Here is a 19,283-nt window from a genome sequence, read left to right on the forward strand (position 1 = left end):
GGTTGTGGACAGGTGTCTTTTATACTGATAACCAGTTAAAACAGGTGCCATTAATACAGGTAACGAGTGGAGGACAGAGGAGCCTTTTAAAGAAGAAGTTACAGGTCTGTGAAAGCCAGAAATCTTGCTTATTTTGCCGTGGAGTTTACCAATTAAATCCATTAACATCCTACAATGTGATTTCCTGGATTATTTCCCCCCATTCTTTCTCTCATAGTTGAAGTGATGATGAATATGACAGGCCTCTCACATCTTGCTGCAATTGCATGGGTTTAGGAAGACAACAAGTAATTTGTGTTCTTTTCTTTTACCTATACAAGCTGGTTGTTGGCCACTCCAAATCCCATCTGCTTGACAGACTCTGGAAGAAGAGCCCACCAGCATGTAAGGGGCATGGCAGTAGAACCTGACCTCGGACCTACATAGAAAAACAAATATTTAATCACTCACAGAAAAAAAGGCATTTTGTCCTTGGAATGATTCCCACTTACATCATTCCACCTAAAAATCCCATAACCAATTTTTGCCAGATTTTATCTGCACATCATTTGTTAATCGTTTTCATTGTGTATGTATTGGTCTTTCTCTCTTTCCTTTTAGTTTCTGAGTTGACTTTGGTTCTGGATTTAGGATATGTCATAGTGTTTACCCGGTTGTTTTGATATGCATACTTTGATTTGCATTCTAGTGGCTTCTTACATTAATTTGTGGAGTTTGTACCTTCATATATTTCAGTGAATTTGACTCTTAGCCCTACAACACACCAGGTTTTAGTTACTAGTCAACACCTACCTCTGTATATAAGCACCATCACTTTTCTTGTTCTGTGTTGGATCATGGCAAACCTTGCTACCAGATTGTGTTTCTGTCCTCAATTATATAATGATACATATTAGTATTGTGTTTTCCAACTCAATAGCACCTTTGGTTTGTTCCTTGAAAACATTAAAGGGGACCTATTATGAAAAACACGTTTTTTCTTGCTTTAACATATATAAAGTGGTCTCCCCTCACCCTGCCAACACAGAGAAGGAGGAAAGCAACCAAATTCTGCAGTGTCTGTACAGCCGCCCGGATGAGCCATCCAGTGTCATGTGACTTTTACGAGCCGTTCAGATTCTGCTCTCGTCGTGAGTCACGACGGGAGCGATTTCCATAGGTTGGCCTCCGCTGCGTGAAACCACGCCCACAACTAACTCCGCCGGCCGGAGCGTCCGCCATTGTTACGAAGCGGGGAATCGTGTGGCTGTTCCAATAATGTGGGACAGCAAAAATTAGGTTTTGCATCGACACTTACCCTCATAAAAGGATCAGTACCAACAGTATGGACCCGGGAACTGCACACGAGTCAGCGGTAAGTGACATAAATTTTTTATGTTATTTATATTGGTCTACAAGTATGATCTTTGCATGGGCTAAGTATTTAGCTTAGCTCCGGAGCACCGGAGCTGCTCACCGGACCGGACCGGTGAGTAGCTCCGGTGGCTCCAGTGTTACCTAACGGAGCCACTCACTCGTTAGGCAACACCGGAGCTCTATTAGTAATACATTTTTTTTCTGCCTGGTTTCAGATCTTCCGAGCAATGCACCTGAAGCTGTTCAACGACACCTTGAGAAGACGGCCCTTCCTTGAGCCAGTAATAGTGCATAAATGTTATTTATATATAACTTATGTTATTTTATTTTTATTTTTTTAACAATAAAGTTGTCATTTGTGAACATTCAGTGTTGTGATTTCTTTACAGTTAACATGATTCATTTGTCTTGTAACATAAGAAATGAAATGATGAGGAATCGGAGTAAAAAACTGTGGTGTACCTGTTTAGAATTCAATTAAATCTTCCTGTGTGAATTAGTGTGAAGACGAGGTGACCCGTTCCTTCTTCAGGGAACTAAAGGCTGATTTATGGTTCCGCGTTACACCAACGCAGAGCCTACGGCGTAGGGTACGCGTTGGTGTAACGCAGAACCGTAATTCAGGCTTTAAGATCCGTTTACACCGTGTAACTGCATGCGAGCGTCCGACTATCGCGTCGAGCTGTGTGACATCGGTCGCTCTCTGTCCACACTGAAACCGTTAAACTTGCGGTCAGTTAGGACAGTTCAATAGAAAATAAAGCAATGGAATTGATTTTGTTGCAGAAGCTCGCTCGCATGGGACACGCTTTGTGTACGCAGCCAGCTCTTCTGCCAGAGCGAGGCTTTGTTCCTGCTACACGTCATTCAGGCAGCCAATCAGCGCAGAGCCTCATTTTCATTACCCGCCCCTCAGAATCCCTCATAGAGAAGGAGGTTAGAAGCGGTAAAAATGAAAACATGGCCCAGAGGCTGAATTTCTGATTTATGTAGAAAAAACAAGCTTTTGATTGTTTTTAAGACATTCAAGGCCTGTTTAAAATATACATTAAATGCCATAATAGGTCTCCTTTAAAGTCTGTTATATTCCTCATCCGTCTGACTCCAGTCTACTGTCTGCGTTCAGGTCCAAGCCTTACTCCTTTTGATAGGTGTAATAACCAGCATTTCCTGAGGTGGTTTCTAGGGCTGAAACGATTCCTCGAATAATTTGAGTAATTCGATTACAAAAAATGATCGAGAAATTTTCTCTGCCTCGAGGAATCGTTTAATTTTGCCAGCTCAAAGCAGGGTGTTTCACCCGGACTACGTTTAATGCGGCACAACGCGCTGACGCCACGCACGTAAAGGTAGAAGAAAGAGGCGGCGGATATGTTTGGTTTTAACTAAAAGAAAAGGCAGAAAATGTCAATTCAAGTGTGGGAGCATTTCCAGCTGGACACCAAGGCAAACACTGTTGCATGTCTTCACTGTAAGACAGCGCTTCATACCACAACAGTACGTCCTCAATGCTGCAGCATCTCCACCGAACACCCTGTTTACTCCGAGAGCGGAGGACCGTCACCCGAGACAAGGTACAATTAAGTTAATGTAGCGCTAATTAATGAGATTAAAGTTACGGTACCTTGCTAACATAACGTTAGCCCTGTGGAGGGCTATGTTTCTATTAATTATGACTACTGTCGATGCGTGGCTAAAGCATTTAATCTGTAAAAACACAGAGCTGTAGAGTGATGAGGGTGAAAAATAAAAACGTAATAAAGCTAACTGGGTAGTTTTCAATTTTAGCTCTGTAGTCATTGATGGATAAAACATCAAGTAGCACTGGTGCCTAATGTGCTCCAATACAGCAGGTCTCAGAATTTTATTTTGAACACTGCCAAAACTCAAAATCTTATTAAGACTTTAACTTAAAACTTAACTAGAACTTAACATTTGCTTGACACAAATGAAAGTTCAATTGAAACACTTGGGAAAAACACCTAACCTTTTAAGTGATGTGTGTTATCAGGTGTAATGGCATTTTTAGGTTAGAAATAAGAAAACTTCTTGGTAAGATCCTTAGTTTTTTGAGTGAAGGCACTGGCAGGGAACTTGGTCAACTAGTGTAACTTCAGGGTTTTTAAATTCACATCCATGAACCTACTGTATTATATAATTTAGTCTTAGTAAAGTCAATTAACATCAAACATCTTATGTATATCTATAATTGCTCTTTAACTAAACAAAAATATGTTTTATCCGATTACTCGATTAATCAATGGAATTTTCAGTAGAATACTCGATTACTAAAATATTCGATAGCAGCAGCCCTAGTGGTTTCACAACCCATACAAGCACACACCACCAGGTGTGGGTTTTTGTCACAAGTAAATTAATAAACAGTCAAGGAAACACTAAAATTGTCACAAAAGCAGCCGGACCAATTCATCTAACCACTGACCTGTATGAAAAGATGTTCCCTTCTCTGAATCCTCCTCCAGGAGAGCCAGGATCACCACATAAGGCAGCTTGAAAAACACAATGGTGACAGTTAGCACTACCAAAGTATAAACTCTTGAGTTCACAGACAGCTTTGTAAATTGGTTGAACTTAACTTTGTATAAAGCAGTTCATGGAGGTGATAACTTACGTAAACACTGTGGGACATCCCCTGACCAAGTCCCATTCCCCTCACAGGTTAACACAGCAGGAATGGACATCTGATAACCATGGAAACAACTGTAGGTAACACTCGATCCCCAGTAGTGATCGGTGCCTTCCACTTTCCCATAAAGCACTTGAGGGGGAGGTCCGCACTGGATCACTGAAAAAAAGAACAGAAAATGTAAAATTTCAGCTACTGATAACACACATATTCCACTTAAATCGACTCATACAGGAGGACAAACAAAGGCCACCTAGACAGCTTTTGGTGATGACAAGCCTTGTGACCTGTTCATAAATGTGAACGCGTTTTTTTTAGCTTTCACAACTTTGAATCAGGCAGTGTGTGATCCAGCAGGAACCGTAGATCCAGTAGTACTCAAATTAGACAGGTTGAGAGAAAAAAAATAGATACGGAAAGACGGTAGGAGAAAGGCAGGCTTCATCGGTTAAGTTCAGCTTGAGTTCAGTTTAGTACATTTCTTTAGTGCCAATTTACAACAAAATTGATCTTTGGGCATTTAACAGGGCATTGGATCAATGAAGCTGCAGAAAGCTGTGATCACAGTCAACACATAGAAGCTTACTGCTAAAAGCAGGAGATGACTAAGCTCAAATATTTAGGAAATGACTGGTGGATACGGATCAAGACTTCTGAAGAACATATTGAGTTTTGCATTTCTTCTAAAAACATTCCAGATAGAAAGAAATACAGATTTTTTTCATCCCCAAGTGGAAATTCAGGTGTCCACTTGCTCACAGAGCACAAAACACACAACACTCACACCAAGTTTAAAGACAACATCATTTAAGATTAACCTTGAAAAATGTAGAGCTTTTAGTGAAATTAATAATTTTATTGCTGCGTTATCTCAGTAAAGCTCTTTGGAAGTCAAACGTCTTTTGTTTTGTTGTCTAACTATATTGCTTCAAGATGGAGATTTTATTTGTTTGTCATTTTGAGCTAGGGCACCAGTGATGCGTCACCCAGTGTCTCAGCATGACATTATCCTTTGGCATGAACTTAACTTAGATGAGTAGTCACATTAAAATTGTAATACGTTTTCTCCATTTCTACAATTACTATTTTGATGTACACTGAGAAGTATTTAAACTCACTTAGGTTACTTTTTGAGCTTTCCAAAATCCTTTTGATTCAGTGAGCTGCAGATGTGATGACTCTTGATCCAGTAAACATTCTCTCATGCTGTTACCTAAGCATATTAGTCCCCCAGTCCACAAACTAATAACAGCTGTGCCTGGTAAATTGATACAAATGCAAGGTTTTGGTTAGATTGAAAAAATATACAATATTTACTTTTAATTGTAACGTGGATATACAACCATATTTTACTTTTAATCAACATTTGAATCCAGATGATAGCCATCTTTTATTTTCCATACAGTATACCTGATAATTATGTTGTGATTCTGAAAAAAGCAATGTTACTTTTGTGACTGCCAGTGCACATAACTGGCATAAAAATGTTCAAAATTCAAAAAATGTAGTATACATAAAAAAGCATCGAGGATTTAATGTGGCATCATTTAATACCGTACTGCTTATGTATGATGAAGTTGTTGAGGACGTGTGCTCACTCTTGCAGAGTTCTTTACGTGTAAGGATGTCTGTGTAGATAACTTCATCACACGATAAACATCTCTGCGTGTGCATGTAACTAATTCCCTAAGATAATGATAACCATCTGCATGGCTTCAAACATCTAATAAAGTCGCTGTAATTCTAGTCCAACTAGGAGACAGATGGTATCATGCTCCATTCACTCTGCTATGATGATATACAGTGCACACATGCGTACAGAGAAATGGCGACACAACATACACACTGTGTTTGAGCTCAATGACACACAAGTACACTACACTATTGCTCGTTGTAGGGTACCTTTTTGTTTTAGTTTTGAGTGTTAAATAAATAATTACGTTTTCTGATACAAAATGAAGTGAAAATTGAGATATCCCAAATTTTAAATATCCAAGTTATTTTTGCATTCAAACCACACTAAACCAATCCATGAGCTTACACAACTCATGTGTGCAATCAATCAGCATTTGAACCTTATTTAAAGAAGTTCATGAGCAGGGCTCATGGTATTTCAGCACTTGATTGACTCCTCTCAAGAAGTGATATCAAAGGTTAAAAAACATTAAACTGAACATAATGGGTGCTAAGCTGAACAGAGAAGGCTTTACTGTCATTTCTAAGTGTTTGACTGCATGAACAGCAGCTAAGTGTTGCATTAAATTCTGTGAAAAACAAACTTGGACATTGACTAGAAAGAAAAATAACAAAAATTTTGGAGATCAAAATGATGACAGTTATCAGCAGAGTGTTGTGAGGGGTTTTCATTGTGACATTTTAGGTAATCGCCCTTGCTCCACTTCTCATATGCCAACACGTCAAAGCTAGGCAGAAGTTTGCTTGTGAACTTCTTAAACATAGGGATGAGTTTTGAGAATCTGTCCACTGGTCTGATGAGTCCAGTTTCAAGATGTTTGGGACACATGGATTCTGTCATTTGTTATTGCATTTGTTAAAGGGATTGTGACATGAAAAACACATTTTTCTTGATTTTTTGTGTTTTGTTGGGTGTCTTGACATCAATTACACCCAAAAAACAACAAACTTTTAACATTCAGTGTATTGTGTGCTTTCTGGGATTTTCCGCATAACTATGCAAAAACGGCGCATGTGGTTTGGTGGTGGATCGTTACGTAACGATCTGCTAAATCACCGCCCCCTCCACCCAGCTCCCTGTCTCCTCTCCTCTCCAGCGCACCATAAAGGCTGATTTATGGTTCCGCGTTACACCGACGCAGAGACTACGGCGTAGGTTTACGCGGCGACGCGCACCGTACGCTGAACCCTACGGCGTAGGCTCTGCGTCGATTTAACGCGGAACCATAAATGAGGCTTAACACGGAGCTGTTTAGAGCCGCTTTTGTTCTAATCACCGGAGGAAAACTGCTAAGAAGACCCGCGGCCACTGACTGGACTTAAGATGAGGGGACAGTGCTGCTTGCATGCCTTTATTTTTATGATTGTTTGCTGTGGTTCGCCCTCCTGCTTTTCCGTGCATGCTTCGCCTGTCGCTCCCGGCTTAAAGGCTCAACTCTCCGACGCCGCTGTGAGCGTATGGCTGGAGGAGGAGGAGGTTTGGAGGAGGAGCGGAGCAATGATTGACAGTAAAGGGGGGAAAGGAAGCATTTTTCACGGCGCAAAAAAACACTGTAATAAAAAGCCAGGAATAGAGTACTAGAGTGAAGTTTTTCTTGTTACACTCTTTTAGACACATTTGAGGGATGTTGGCCAAGACTTTTAATAGTGTTAAAAGCATGTTAAAAATGATGTCACAATACCTTTAAAAGAGCTTGAGGCTCCTTTTAAGAAATGAGACTCTCTAGCGCCACCCTTCACCATGACGGCCGTTGGGGGTACTGCAGCCAACAGTGAAGCCGGCACGGGAGAACGGGGAGAACGTGCATGCAGCGTCATGTGACGTCACATCCGCAGCCCAGCGCGGGAAATTCGGGACCGAATTGCAGCACATTTTGCAGCACACAGCCTGTTCAAGGCAAAGGAGAGATACACTAGAGGGCTCATTCTTTTGGGTTTGGAACGCTTCATCTGACATTATTACTAGAAAACTTAAAATGTATACAGATTTTTTTCATAATAAATCCTGCCACAATCCGGCCTCAAGCTCCTTTAAGCGAAGGAAGGGAGATGTCATCCATCCATCCATCCATCCATCCATCCATCCATCCATCCATCCATCCATCCATCATTATTATTACACTATACATTTTCAGAATAGTTTTTCTCCATTGAGAGATCCAACACATCCCTCCAACTTGTGTCTCTGTATTCATGTTTTCACTTGTCCTGTCCTGCTGTGCCTTCATGTTGTTTTGTTTTATCCTGTTGTGATAAAAATAAAAGCACAACAATGATGCAAGAAGTGGGAAGCAATAGAACAGGTCAGGGGGTATATCATCTTCTTCACTCTAAGATTGGGTTCCAAGTTTCAATAACAAGTCCTACTGACATTAACAAGAGGACAGCTGACATGACTCTGTGACTCTTTCCCAAGGCTCAGCGATAAAGAAGCTTCTGAAAGTCTGTTAGAAGATATGAATTCCCTGCTGCATCCCTTTCCTACAGGAACCATCACTTAAACCACCAGCTGCAACAATCATACAGATGCTTGCTTACAAGATTAACACCAGAGGCTATAGGAAGCAGTATCTCCCATGAAAAAGGTTGAAAGCTAAGATTAAGGCATGGAGAGAAGCCATCAATTAGAAAAAACAGAGAGCTGCAATAAAGAAACGACTTACAGAGAAATATAACATACTTTAACATGCAAAGACTAACAACACTCACTACCAAAGCCAGATCATTGCAAAGTGTGCAAACACATCAATAATCAGCCACCTCCTCTAAATGGATGACATACCTGCACCCACACCGACTCACTGATCCACCATACCAGAATGTAAACAGTGACAATGGAATGTCTTTCTAATAGAGAACTGAGCTTGAGTGGTGTCAAAAAGAAGTAAAGCAGTCACAACTGAAGGTATAAGAATGCATCACAGCAGATTCAACATACTTTAGCATCCCACAAGCTAATTATAAAGAGGCAGCAAATCAGTCTAAGGCATATCCTGAAGAACCAGCTGAACAGGAAGAACAAAGTAAGAGCCATCAACATGTATACTCTGCAAGTAATGAGGAGATGGAAACCAATGATGTTAAAATAAGAACACTCCACAATGCATGGAGGATTTTACCTGAAGTCTCGCACCATGAGACTGCACTGAGCAGGAGAAGGGAGGCAGGGGACAAGCGAGCATCAAAGCCAACAGCACATAACTCCAGATCTTTCCATATAATTCATTCACAACTGCACAATGTGCTCTGCTTGTTGTTAGTCTCATAAAGAAATCCACACACCTGCACACAAGTAAATGCCAGTTCTGCAAAGCATTCAATTCATCATTTTATTGCTCTGTGTCTCCTGGAACAATTGCTGGTGCCAAGCCAGGAGCTAACAGGGTTTCAAATTAATCACTGTATGGGTGTCGTCTTCTCCATAAAAAACAACTGTGTTGCTATAGAACAAGCTCCAGCTGTCTTAAAAAAAGAAAAGAAAAGAAAAAAAAATCCAGATTTCAATATACAATAACAGTATTTTTGCAGGTCTCTGATGCCCGAGAAGCACTCCTGTAATTGAAGGCTTCTGAACTCTTATTGCCTTTTTGTATTTTTCCCTTATTTTGTGTAGAACGATGTGACTTTATAACCCACAGGAAGACAAGTAACTCTCATTACATCTTGTTTAATGTACCTTTGCTGCTCATTGTGGTCACTGACTTCTTTGCCTTTCCCCAACCACTCTTCTTTCCTCTAATGACTCCATTCGCCATTCTTTTTTTTTTAATACCGGTCTTCTGTCTTCTTTCTGCCTCCATACTTTTTTTTTTAATCTTTTGGATTTTAATCCTCCTGTCCTAGTTCCTGTCCTCTTTTGTTGTTCATATAACTTTTCTCTCCTTTGTCACATTATTACTGCCAGTCCTCTCCTCCTTTTGTCTAAGGCATCTCACTTGGCACAATTCATCCAGCCAACTCATTTGATGGACTTAATCCTTTTTTCTTTTCTTTTTTTTTTTAAAACTGTGTATTAATAGTTTTTGGGCTCAGGTATTGATTTGCCTCTCTTTGTTTCTCCCATCATTCACTCCCTGTCTACCCTGCTTGTCTTTTGCTTTCTTAATGTGCTCACAGATGGCTCATCACATTTCCCCTTTTCCTTTTCATTCACGTGCCTCAATCTCTACTTTTCAAACTACCATTTTCCTCCTCTCTTAATCTCTCCATTACTCAGGATGTGCTGTTGTGTTTTTCCACCACTCTTTGTTCTTTATTTTCCCCCTGCACCACTTCAGGCCTTTGATTTTCCCTCCTTTTCTGTCTAACATTGCTGATCCTTCTTTCTGTTCTTTTCACACTCATCTCCTTTTTAGTTGCTTTGCTTAGTCAACTCGCCCTTCTTTCTATATCTCACTTGATTAATTTTGCCTTTAAAGTTGCAGTTTGATAGGTAACAACTCACGGGTGAAAAAGCTGCTGTCCTAAAAGAGAAGAACTGAACAAAATCAAAGTGCAAACTAAAGTGTAGGAAAAAAGTGAGAAGGAAAAAGAAACAGGGGGTACATATAAAAAAGAAACATAAACAGAGCTTGAAACCATTTCTTACCTCTGTGTTCTCATTCTTCTTTTACACTTATAATTTCCATTTTTCAATTTCCTGTGCCTATTTCAGTCTCTATCACTTACAGTATCTTCTTTTCCCTCTGCATCTCTCTTTGGTTCCAACTCAGTAGCCTCTGTGTCTGCTTTTTTTTTTTTTTTCTTCTTTCTTTTTCATGTCAGTTCAAAGTCTCTGCAACTGAGGGAACCAGCAGGAGCTTTTCTGTTTGTGGGAAGAGACGGCAGGGAGGATCCCAGGAAACATCCCCTTTTACTCTTGTTAAGTATCATAGTCTAAACTCTAAAGTATGAGTTGATGTATAGTTCTCACACTTTTTATTTCAATGCATTTTTTAAATTTCCTCTCAAGTTTATGGAAGAACAGGTTTTCGGAAATTAAACCCTAATCTAAATGTAATATTGTGAAGAGATATGTTAATGCTGGTTTGTCCTCATTTCCTGTTCTAATACATTGTCTAAATCACTGTATAATTTTAAGTTGGTTTCTATCACATGACAATTTTTCTTACTTTGTTTACTTTTTTTGTTTTCTTATTTTGTTTTGTGGAGCTTTTTTCAGCAATTTCACAGCCCAGGAAATTAGAGCTATCTTTTGCCACCATTAACTGCATTTTTCATAGATTTCTGTGATGCCGACAATTAGCAACTTTCTCTTCAGTCCAGTTCGGTCTCATGAATTATTAAAGAGAAGAATATTACAAAGCTTACGTGCCAAACAAAAAGGGGAAGCTCTCATTCACTTGGGAACTCAGAGCTGAGAGACTATTCCACATCTAAGGGAGCCAGTTGAGGTGGTTTAAGCATCTGGTCAGGATGCCTGCTGGATACCTTCCAGGTTAGGTGTTTCAGACATAACTCACTGGAAAGAGGCCTCGGGGTAGACCCAGGACTCAGTGGAGAGATTATATCTCTCAATTGACTTGGGAGTGCCTTGGTAGAGCTAGAGAAGGTTTCTGGGAAGAGACAGATCTGTGGATCACTGCTCATGCTGTTGCTGCCATGATTCAGTCCCACATAAGTGATAGAAAATCGGGGGGTTGGGGGTCAGAGAAAGTGTGGTAGGTAGGATTTGATTAATTAATCTAATCTAGGCTGTTTATTGGTATGCAAAGATATATCCATGTATAATTTTGATTTTGTTTACAATTAAGATTATTTAAAATGAAACAAATACAAGGGATGTTCATGTGATTGGTATCCCTATCTTACTTTTTAAACTGTCAACTGTTAACCGCTCAGTGAAAATGTTAACAACCCCAGACTCAACACTTTTCATAAGACATTCATTTCTTTTTTTAAAGATTTTTTTTTTCGCACTAGTGCCCTCTATTTTGAAAGTAGCTTGACAGGAAACTGGTAGAGAGAGGGCCACCTGCACGAGGGCGATAGCCTCTGGTTATGGCGTACCCGCTCAACCCACTGAGCTATCTGGGTCCCCATAAGACATTTTGTCATATGCACTAAAGTTTCAACATTTCTTTTAAACATTTTCCAGTCAGCTGCATGTAAGACTGCTTTTCAAATGCAAATGCAGGACTTGCATTGCCAAGTCCCTAGTAATAGATCTGGAAAATAACCAAATGGGCCCATATATGAATAGAGCAGGTTTCGAGAATCCATGTTAAGGGAGTGTGTGTTCTGACAATGGCGGTTGCCTTACATTCTTTTATTCATTTTCATCTCTTTCTACTCATTTGGCAATATTGCTGATATTCCTAAATACATGCAAGTCTGATGGGCATTATTATGGACAAGTCACTATTCACGCTCCTTGTAACACATACTTTCTGCATTATACCTTGTTGCCTGTGTGCTCTACCCAGGCAGCACTCTGCAATCTTCTATGCTGTGCAGTGCATATTTGAAAAGGCAAATGTGATCCAAGTCTACACTGGACTGACCTTTGGATCCATCTTTACAGTGCCTATTAATTCAAAAGTTGAAGCTCTTATGCAGTACTACTACAGAAGCAATTACTTTCAGAGTGTTCATTTTTCATACCTTTACAGCTGGGCTTGGTTTGGTTCCAGGTTCCGTCTTTAGTGCAGCGCAGAACACTGTGTCCAGGTGGTTCCATCAGATGACCAGGGTTACAGCGGTACATCACTGTATGGTTGAAGGTAAACTCACTGCCTACGTAGATCCCATTAGCTACAGACCCAGGGTCTCCACAACTGATCACTAAAAGAAGTAAGAGAAATATTGTTTCAGCAAAAGTATCACAGAAGTGAAGTTCCATGTTTGCACAGACTAATTTTATCTATCTATCTATCTATCTATCTATCTATCTATCTATCTATCTATCTATCTATCTATCTATCTATCTATCTATCTATCTATCTATCTATCTATCTATCTATCTATCTATCTATCTATCTATCTGCTTTATACCTTTCCTGAAGCAAAACCCCTTAAGCTGGGCATACACTGTGCGATATTTTAAATCGTTTGAGACTGCCCCATCTCACACTGCACGACTAGATCGCGGAGTTCAAAAGTTCACAGCCCACGATTTATGGTCTCACACTGTACAAGCCGATGCTCGGATGCGACCCGTCTGCTCACACTATACGATCATAATCCTCCCGTCGGACCTCTGTGTACTGGAACTCCAGGCCGGTTTTGGGGCAGGGGTGGGCTGTGTCCACCCAAACGTGTGTCCTGCCCACCCGATCAAAGGTTATGGGGATCCTTTATTTTTTTATTATTATTGTTTTTTAATATAAATATATATTAAAAAAATCCCCAAATATCTGTACCGTTTCTGATTGGGCGGGCACTGCGCATCATTTTTAGACACAACAAAGAATGCATACAGCAAAAGTGTCTCGGCGGAGGAACCCGGCGTCCCAGTGAATGAGAAGAGAAAAAAGAGGTGTTCTGAACAGCAGACAGCGCACACACTAAAGGCTGATTTATGGTTCCGCGTTACACCAACGCAAAGCTTACGACGTAGGGTACGCGGCGACCCGCACCGTACGTGGATATGCAGTCTTTTTTTGCTATTAAAACATGATTTGTAATGTGAATTTGCAACACTTAAACTACAAATAATAGTTTTTTGACGTGACATCAGATATTGCGCATGCTCTCTGCGAAAGGATGAGGCAAATCGGGTCGCAGCTGCTTCAACTGTGCGATTCCTTCACGAGGAGCGACCAGGATTTCAAACACGCTTGATTTTCTTGCGACCTCACAATTTGTGATCGGGAGCTCGTCGTGAGGTGTTAATCTCTCGTCGTTACCCCACGTATACTGCACGAGGCACGACCAACGATTGGGTCAAAATCGGGCCTGATCAAAAAAAGGTTGCACGACTGGAAAATCGGCTCAAAACGAGCCGATAATCGCACAGTGTATGCCCGGCTTTATTCCTCTCACTGGCCATTGACCTTGTTTTTCTGCAAATGTGCCGGTTTATGACAATGATGATCAAATTAAAGTTCTCCTACCAGTGCAATCTGGGGGTTGTCCAGTCCATGTCCCATTTGTTGTGCAGTGTCTCGTTGTCAGGCCTGATGTTTTAAAGCCTTCCCAGCAAGAGTAAGCCACCGAGTTGCCGAATGTGATGCCATCACTGAAGACAATTCTGCCATGTGCTGGGGTTCCCGGGTTTCCACAGGATACAGCTGAGATTTGAGAAAATATCAATCAGTGGTGGTTAGCTATAGAAAATATCACAATGTCTGCGAGAAATTGTGTCTTCCTGTCACTCAGGGCTATTCAGCAGTGGGCTGCAATAATGAGATTATCACTGGAGTCAGTTGGAAATAACATAAAATACGTCTTTAAGTTAGTGAGGGGTAATTAATGACTAAAGGTTGTTGGACTGACTCCCAGCACTGAGTGGCAGATGATCAGCGTTACAGTTGTATGCTCAAGGCTAACAGAATCCTGCCAATACATGTACAGCATCAACTGTGTGTGCCAAGGTGTGTGCCAAGGTGCCACAGGGCAAAGCCTAAAAATGCACAGAGGCCAGGTATTTACTGTATCTGCCAATTTTTCAAAAATAAGCCCCTCAGTCTGCCAAAGAGTAAGCGACTTACATTTATAAAATAGACACAACAGGAACATTTTTTAAAGCAGGGCTGTTGAGCTAATTCACCAGTACTTGTGGACCATGTCCGTCTTGTTTTGTATTGGGGAAAACAAAGTCTCAAGGTTGAGATGTCATAAAACCCCTTGTTCTTGTCATTACCATAATTACACTTTTCCCCTTTGCCATGTGAAATGAGTCAGATTCTATTATTGTATATGTTCAGATTAGTTTTATGCAAATGTCAAAAGCTTTCATTGGTTTTTGTTTACAACTAGTCTGATAAGATCGTGAAACAAAAGTGTCAGGAGAGAGCACTTTATTGCATGAAGAAAAGGTCTATGCTGGATATCTATCGATCTTCAGTTTGCTGGCACAGCACACTAACACAACCACTAGGAATTAGCAACCGGCCACAGCACATCTCACTAATAGGATCATGACAGCTGACAGCCTTAAACAATCAGACATCTATTGACGAGATTCATTAATCAGAACGCCTAAAAGCTCAGTCCAGGACTGCATCTTGCTGTTTTTATCTGAAAGTGTTAAGGTATGTGGTGTAGCAGCAGCCTGCAGATGTGCATGTTCTTGCCTGGAATGGAGTGTATATGGATTTTTTTTTTTTTTTTGCAGTGATAGATGTCTCACCCTTTCTGAATCAGCTTTTTAACCACTATTAGCCTAATGAAAATAACTATAGGCAGACATAAATAATTAGCGTCACACAAACATAGACACTGAAAAAGGAGAAATATTGCACATCTCCAAGGTGAGTTGCTTTTTTTTATCAATAAATTGAGGAACAGGTTTCTGTGTGAGTTTTACAGTCTGTCTTAAATAAACCACAACTCAAACCTGAAAAAAGAAAATTCAGAGCTTGTCTATAATACAATCTCAAACAACAACACGACAGGTACAGTTTGACAACAGGTACAGCTAGCTGGAAAACAGTTTTGAGAATATATATATATATATATATATATATATATATATATATATGTATATGTATATATATATATATATATATAACATACATACATACATACATACATACATACATACATACATACATACATACATACATACATACATACATACATACATACATACATACATACATACATACATACATACATACATACATACATACATACATACATACATACATACATACATACATACATACATACACATATTTTCTGAAAGGACACAATCAAATGAAAGTGATTACAGCATGAAGGAAATTCACATCTTAGACCACTGTAAACATAAACATTTCAGCATTAAGGTTTTTAGGGCTGAGAATACTTTTTTTTTAACCATCCATCCATCCATTATCTATGGCTGCTTATTCGAATGGAGGATCACGGGATCTGCTCCTATCCCAGCTCTCTTCAGGCAAAAGGCAAGGGTACGCTGTGGACAGGTAACCACTCCATTGCAGGGCCACATGTAGACAACCACACACATCACACTCACTTTTATGGACAATTTAGAATCACTAGTCAACCGGAGAATCATGTTCTTGGGCTGTGGGAGGAATGTTTGACCTTCGCATGCATTTCTATTACAAGCTGTTGCTCCCTCTATGAAACGTAAGTGAGGCACGTCCTCTCCATTTCTACATAAGTAAATGTGTCACTGATCTTGCAGTCTGCTTAAGAAAGTTGAGAACATGCACGTGCCAGGACTAGTTACATCTGGCTTGACAAAGCTGTACCTTCTCCTCCTAGCTTGACATGTCATGCAACAGACTAAACTAAGATGAACTCAGTAAATAAAGCAAATTGGGGAGGGGCAATCCAGTCTGGGGGCCTGGTCAAACTCCTGCTCCAGTGGTCAGCTGATAAATGACACATCAGTTGGACAATCCTTTGAAGAAGGCTGGAGTTCACAGCTGAAACTGTATGCATCTTTTCTTTTGTATCCTTTTGCGGGTAGCCTATGTATCTTTTCAAATTATATTGTATTATAGAAGAATGAAATAACCTATTCAACCTATAGTGTGTTTAGATTTCAGTAAAAATAGTGCTTGCATTAAAGATAAACACTTTTCCACCTTGGTCTCATCTTTCCAAAGGATATTGTCACATAAATCTTGTGGTTTGTACAGACGTAATTTTGTGAACCTTAACTCCAGCCATCCATCTAATAATTTCTACATCATAGCCTGGCTCAGCCATCCAAGCTCAAATAGCTAACTGTGACTGCCATAAGGTGAGCATGTTCCAGCTGGCCTATCAGGCCTGCTCATTTGCAACATGGCATGGCGCAGTATGAGGAAAAAGGTGCTTTGAAAGCACACTTCAGGAAACCTACGGGTGACATCACAGAGGGATTTATCAAATTCTTCTTGTACAGTTTGTGTTTCTGGCCAGTTTAACTGTGAATCCTATAAACCTGTCCTTGTGACACTGAAATCATGTTCACCTTTGGGCATGGCTGTGAGTTAAACTGACCTTGGGGTAAACTTGCTGGAACGTCCACACCTAGGAAATTTGGTAACTGCCTTGAAAGTTTTGCGCACTTAAAAAAATATCTTGCTGTAGAATTTGTTTTGAAATTGCTTTAAAAACCTTCTACATAGATAAAAAGCAAACAATTGCTTCTTTAAGACAGCTGCAGATATCTTTTTTCAATGGCATTGTGTTAACACACACCTTGATGCGCTAAACCAGCCAACTGCCAAAACATCTGCTTTTAAATTAGTAGTATTATTGATGACATTGCTCCCACCAAGGTGAAGAAGATCATGGCTAAAAAGAGAACTCAAAGCTGAAATGCTACACAGGTCAGAGTTGAGAAAAGTGAGTGTTGAAAAGCTGAGTGCAGGTGGCGGAAAATTAAATTACAAGTTCATTATGACATCTATAAAGGGAGACTGAGCATATATAATACAGAGCTGAGGAATGCAAGGTAATCATATTTTTTCTGATATCATTGCCAAAAACAACAATAATGCATGCACTTTGTGCACTGCTGTTGACAGGATAACAAATCCCCCTGAGTCAGTGGAGCATGAACTTCTATCCAACCATGCCTGCAATGAGTTTGCTTTTCTTTACTGACAAGATTCAGAAAATCACTCAGTGCTCTTATGCCAGATACAGGATATGTACCGCCTCTGTGTCCACTGAGAGAAACCATGACACTATTTTGTCCAGTCACTCATAAGAAATTGCGTGACATCCTACATCACCTGAATCCCACCACTTGCTGCCTTGATACTCTGCCAACCGGGTCTTTTTTTTTTTTTTTTTTAAGAGTGTTGCACATTGTTTGTCCTTAGAACTTCTCAACATTGTAAATCCGTCTCTGCTTTCAGGTATCTTTCCTCAGTGCCTAAAAACAGCTGTTATTAAGCAATTAAAAAAAAAAAAGAACAGGCTAGACAGGTCACGTATGAAAAATATAGGCCAATATTTCTTAGTAAAATTCTAGAAAAAGCTGTCAGGTTTCTGGCCACATCACAGCACTGAGACAGCTTTAGTAAAGGTCCTCAATGACATCTGCTCCAGTATGGATAGTAGCCATATTTCTGTCCTGGTCTTACTGGATCTAAGTGCTGCATTCGACACGGTTGACAATAACAACTTGAAGAACTGGGTCGGACCTTCTGGCACAGCACTTGCCTGGTTGGAGTCCTATCTAAAAGAGGGACTATTTTGAATCTTTAGGTAACTACAAATCAGAGCTAACAAAAATAACTTGGTGTTCCTCAAGGTTAAATTTAGGGGCTTCTGTTGTTTAACATCTAAATGTTATCATAACTACGCAGATGACACAAAAATCTATATAACTATCTTGCCAGGAGACTTTAATCCAATTTAAACTTTGATCAAATTCCTTGATCATATTAGAGTGTGAATGTGACAGAATTATCTTCAGTTAAATAAGATAAAACAGAAATAATAGTGTTTGGGGCCAAGGAAGGAAGATTAAAAGTCAGCACTCGGGTTTAAGCAGTAAAGCTAAAAACCAATAGCCAAGCCAGAAATCTGGGAATGGTTCTGGACTCAGACCTGAATTTTAACAGCCACATAAAGACAGTAGTGAAGTCACTATTATCACCTAAAGAACATATCACGGATTAAAGGACTGATGTCTCAGCAGAACTTAGAAAAACGTGTCCATACTTAATAGACTGGACTACTGTAAACCTGTTCTAAAAAATCCATCAAACAGCTGAAGTTAGTTCAGAACGCTGCTGCCCGAGTCCTCAATGAGACCAAGAGAGTGAACCATATACTTCCATTTCCTAGATATTTACACTGGCTTTGTGTCCGTCACAGAATAGATATTAAAATCCTGCTATTGGTTTATAAATCTCTGATCTCCTGGTCCATCATGAACCATCCAGAACCCTCACGTCATCAGGTACACGCCTACTTCCTGTACCCAGAGTTAGAACAAGTCATGGTGAGACAGCGTTCAGGTTTTATCGTCCTCACCTGTGGAAAAAACTCCCAGAATGCATTACAACTGCTGAAACTCATCACCTTTTTATTTCAGTAATCCACCATAATGCACTACAACCTTTATGTCTTGCATCTCATTTGTTTCATTATTTTTAACTCATGTCTGTCTATCTTTAATTTCTGCTTTTAAACTTTCACTTTTTAATGCATTAAAAAAAAAAAAAGCTTTTGTATAAAGCACCTATAATTGACTTGTACATGATATGTGCTGTACAAATAAACATGCCTTGTCTTTATAGAGGTGGTTACATTTGCTGTTGATGGTTTTCATTAAGACACATTGATCAGTAAGATAGGTGTCCACTGCTACTTTCCCTCTTAATTCCCTTGGAGGCAATAAATACGCACTTATTTTTCCACAGTGTTTCTAATTTAGACTATATCTTTATCAAATAATGCAACTGTAATGTTATAAATGTCTGCTTTGAGATTGCATTTACTTAATATAAAACAAGCTAAAGAT

The 19,283-nt window shown here is 39.8% G+C and overlaps 1 protein-coding gene across 1 annotated transcript in view; it reads right to left on the reverse strand.

The window, feature by feature from the left end:
• LOC133463077 (CUB and sushi domain-containing protein 1-like) overlaps nt 1-19,283 on the reverse strand; it is a 604,241-nt gene that overhangs the window by 27,792 nt on the left and 557,166 nt on the right. Inside the window, exons 61-65 of the mRNA XM_061744534.1 lie at nt 13,753-13,929; nt 12,302-12,481; nt 3,989-4,162; nt 3,800-3,866; nt 312-418 (exon numbers count right to left, since the gene is read on the reverse strand). Of these exons, the coding sequence (XP_061600518.1) occupies nt 312-418; nt 3,800-3,866; nt 3,989-4,162; nt 12,302-12,481; nt 13,753-13,929 (705 nt within the window). The remainder of the gene's footprint in view (nt 1-311; nt 419-3,799; nt 3,867-3,988; nt 4,163-12,301; nt 12,482-13,752; nt 13,930-19,283) is intronic.

The sequence above is a fragment of the Cololabis saira genome, chromosome 2 (assembly GCF_033807715.1).
Source record: "Cololabis saira isolate AMF1-May2022 chromosome 2, fColSai1.1, whole genome shotgun sequence".
Taxonomy (NCBI): domain Eukaryota; kingdom Metazoa; phylum Chordata; class Actinopteri; order Beloniformes; family Belonidae; genus Cololabis; species Cololabis saira.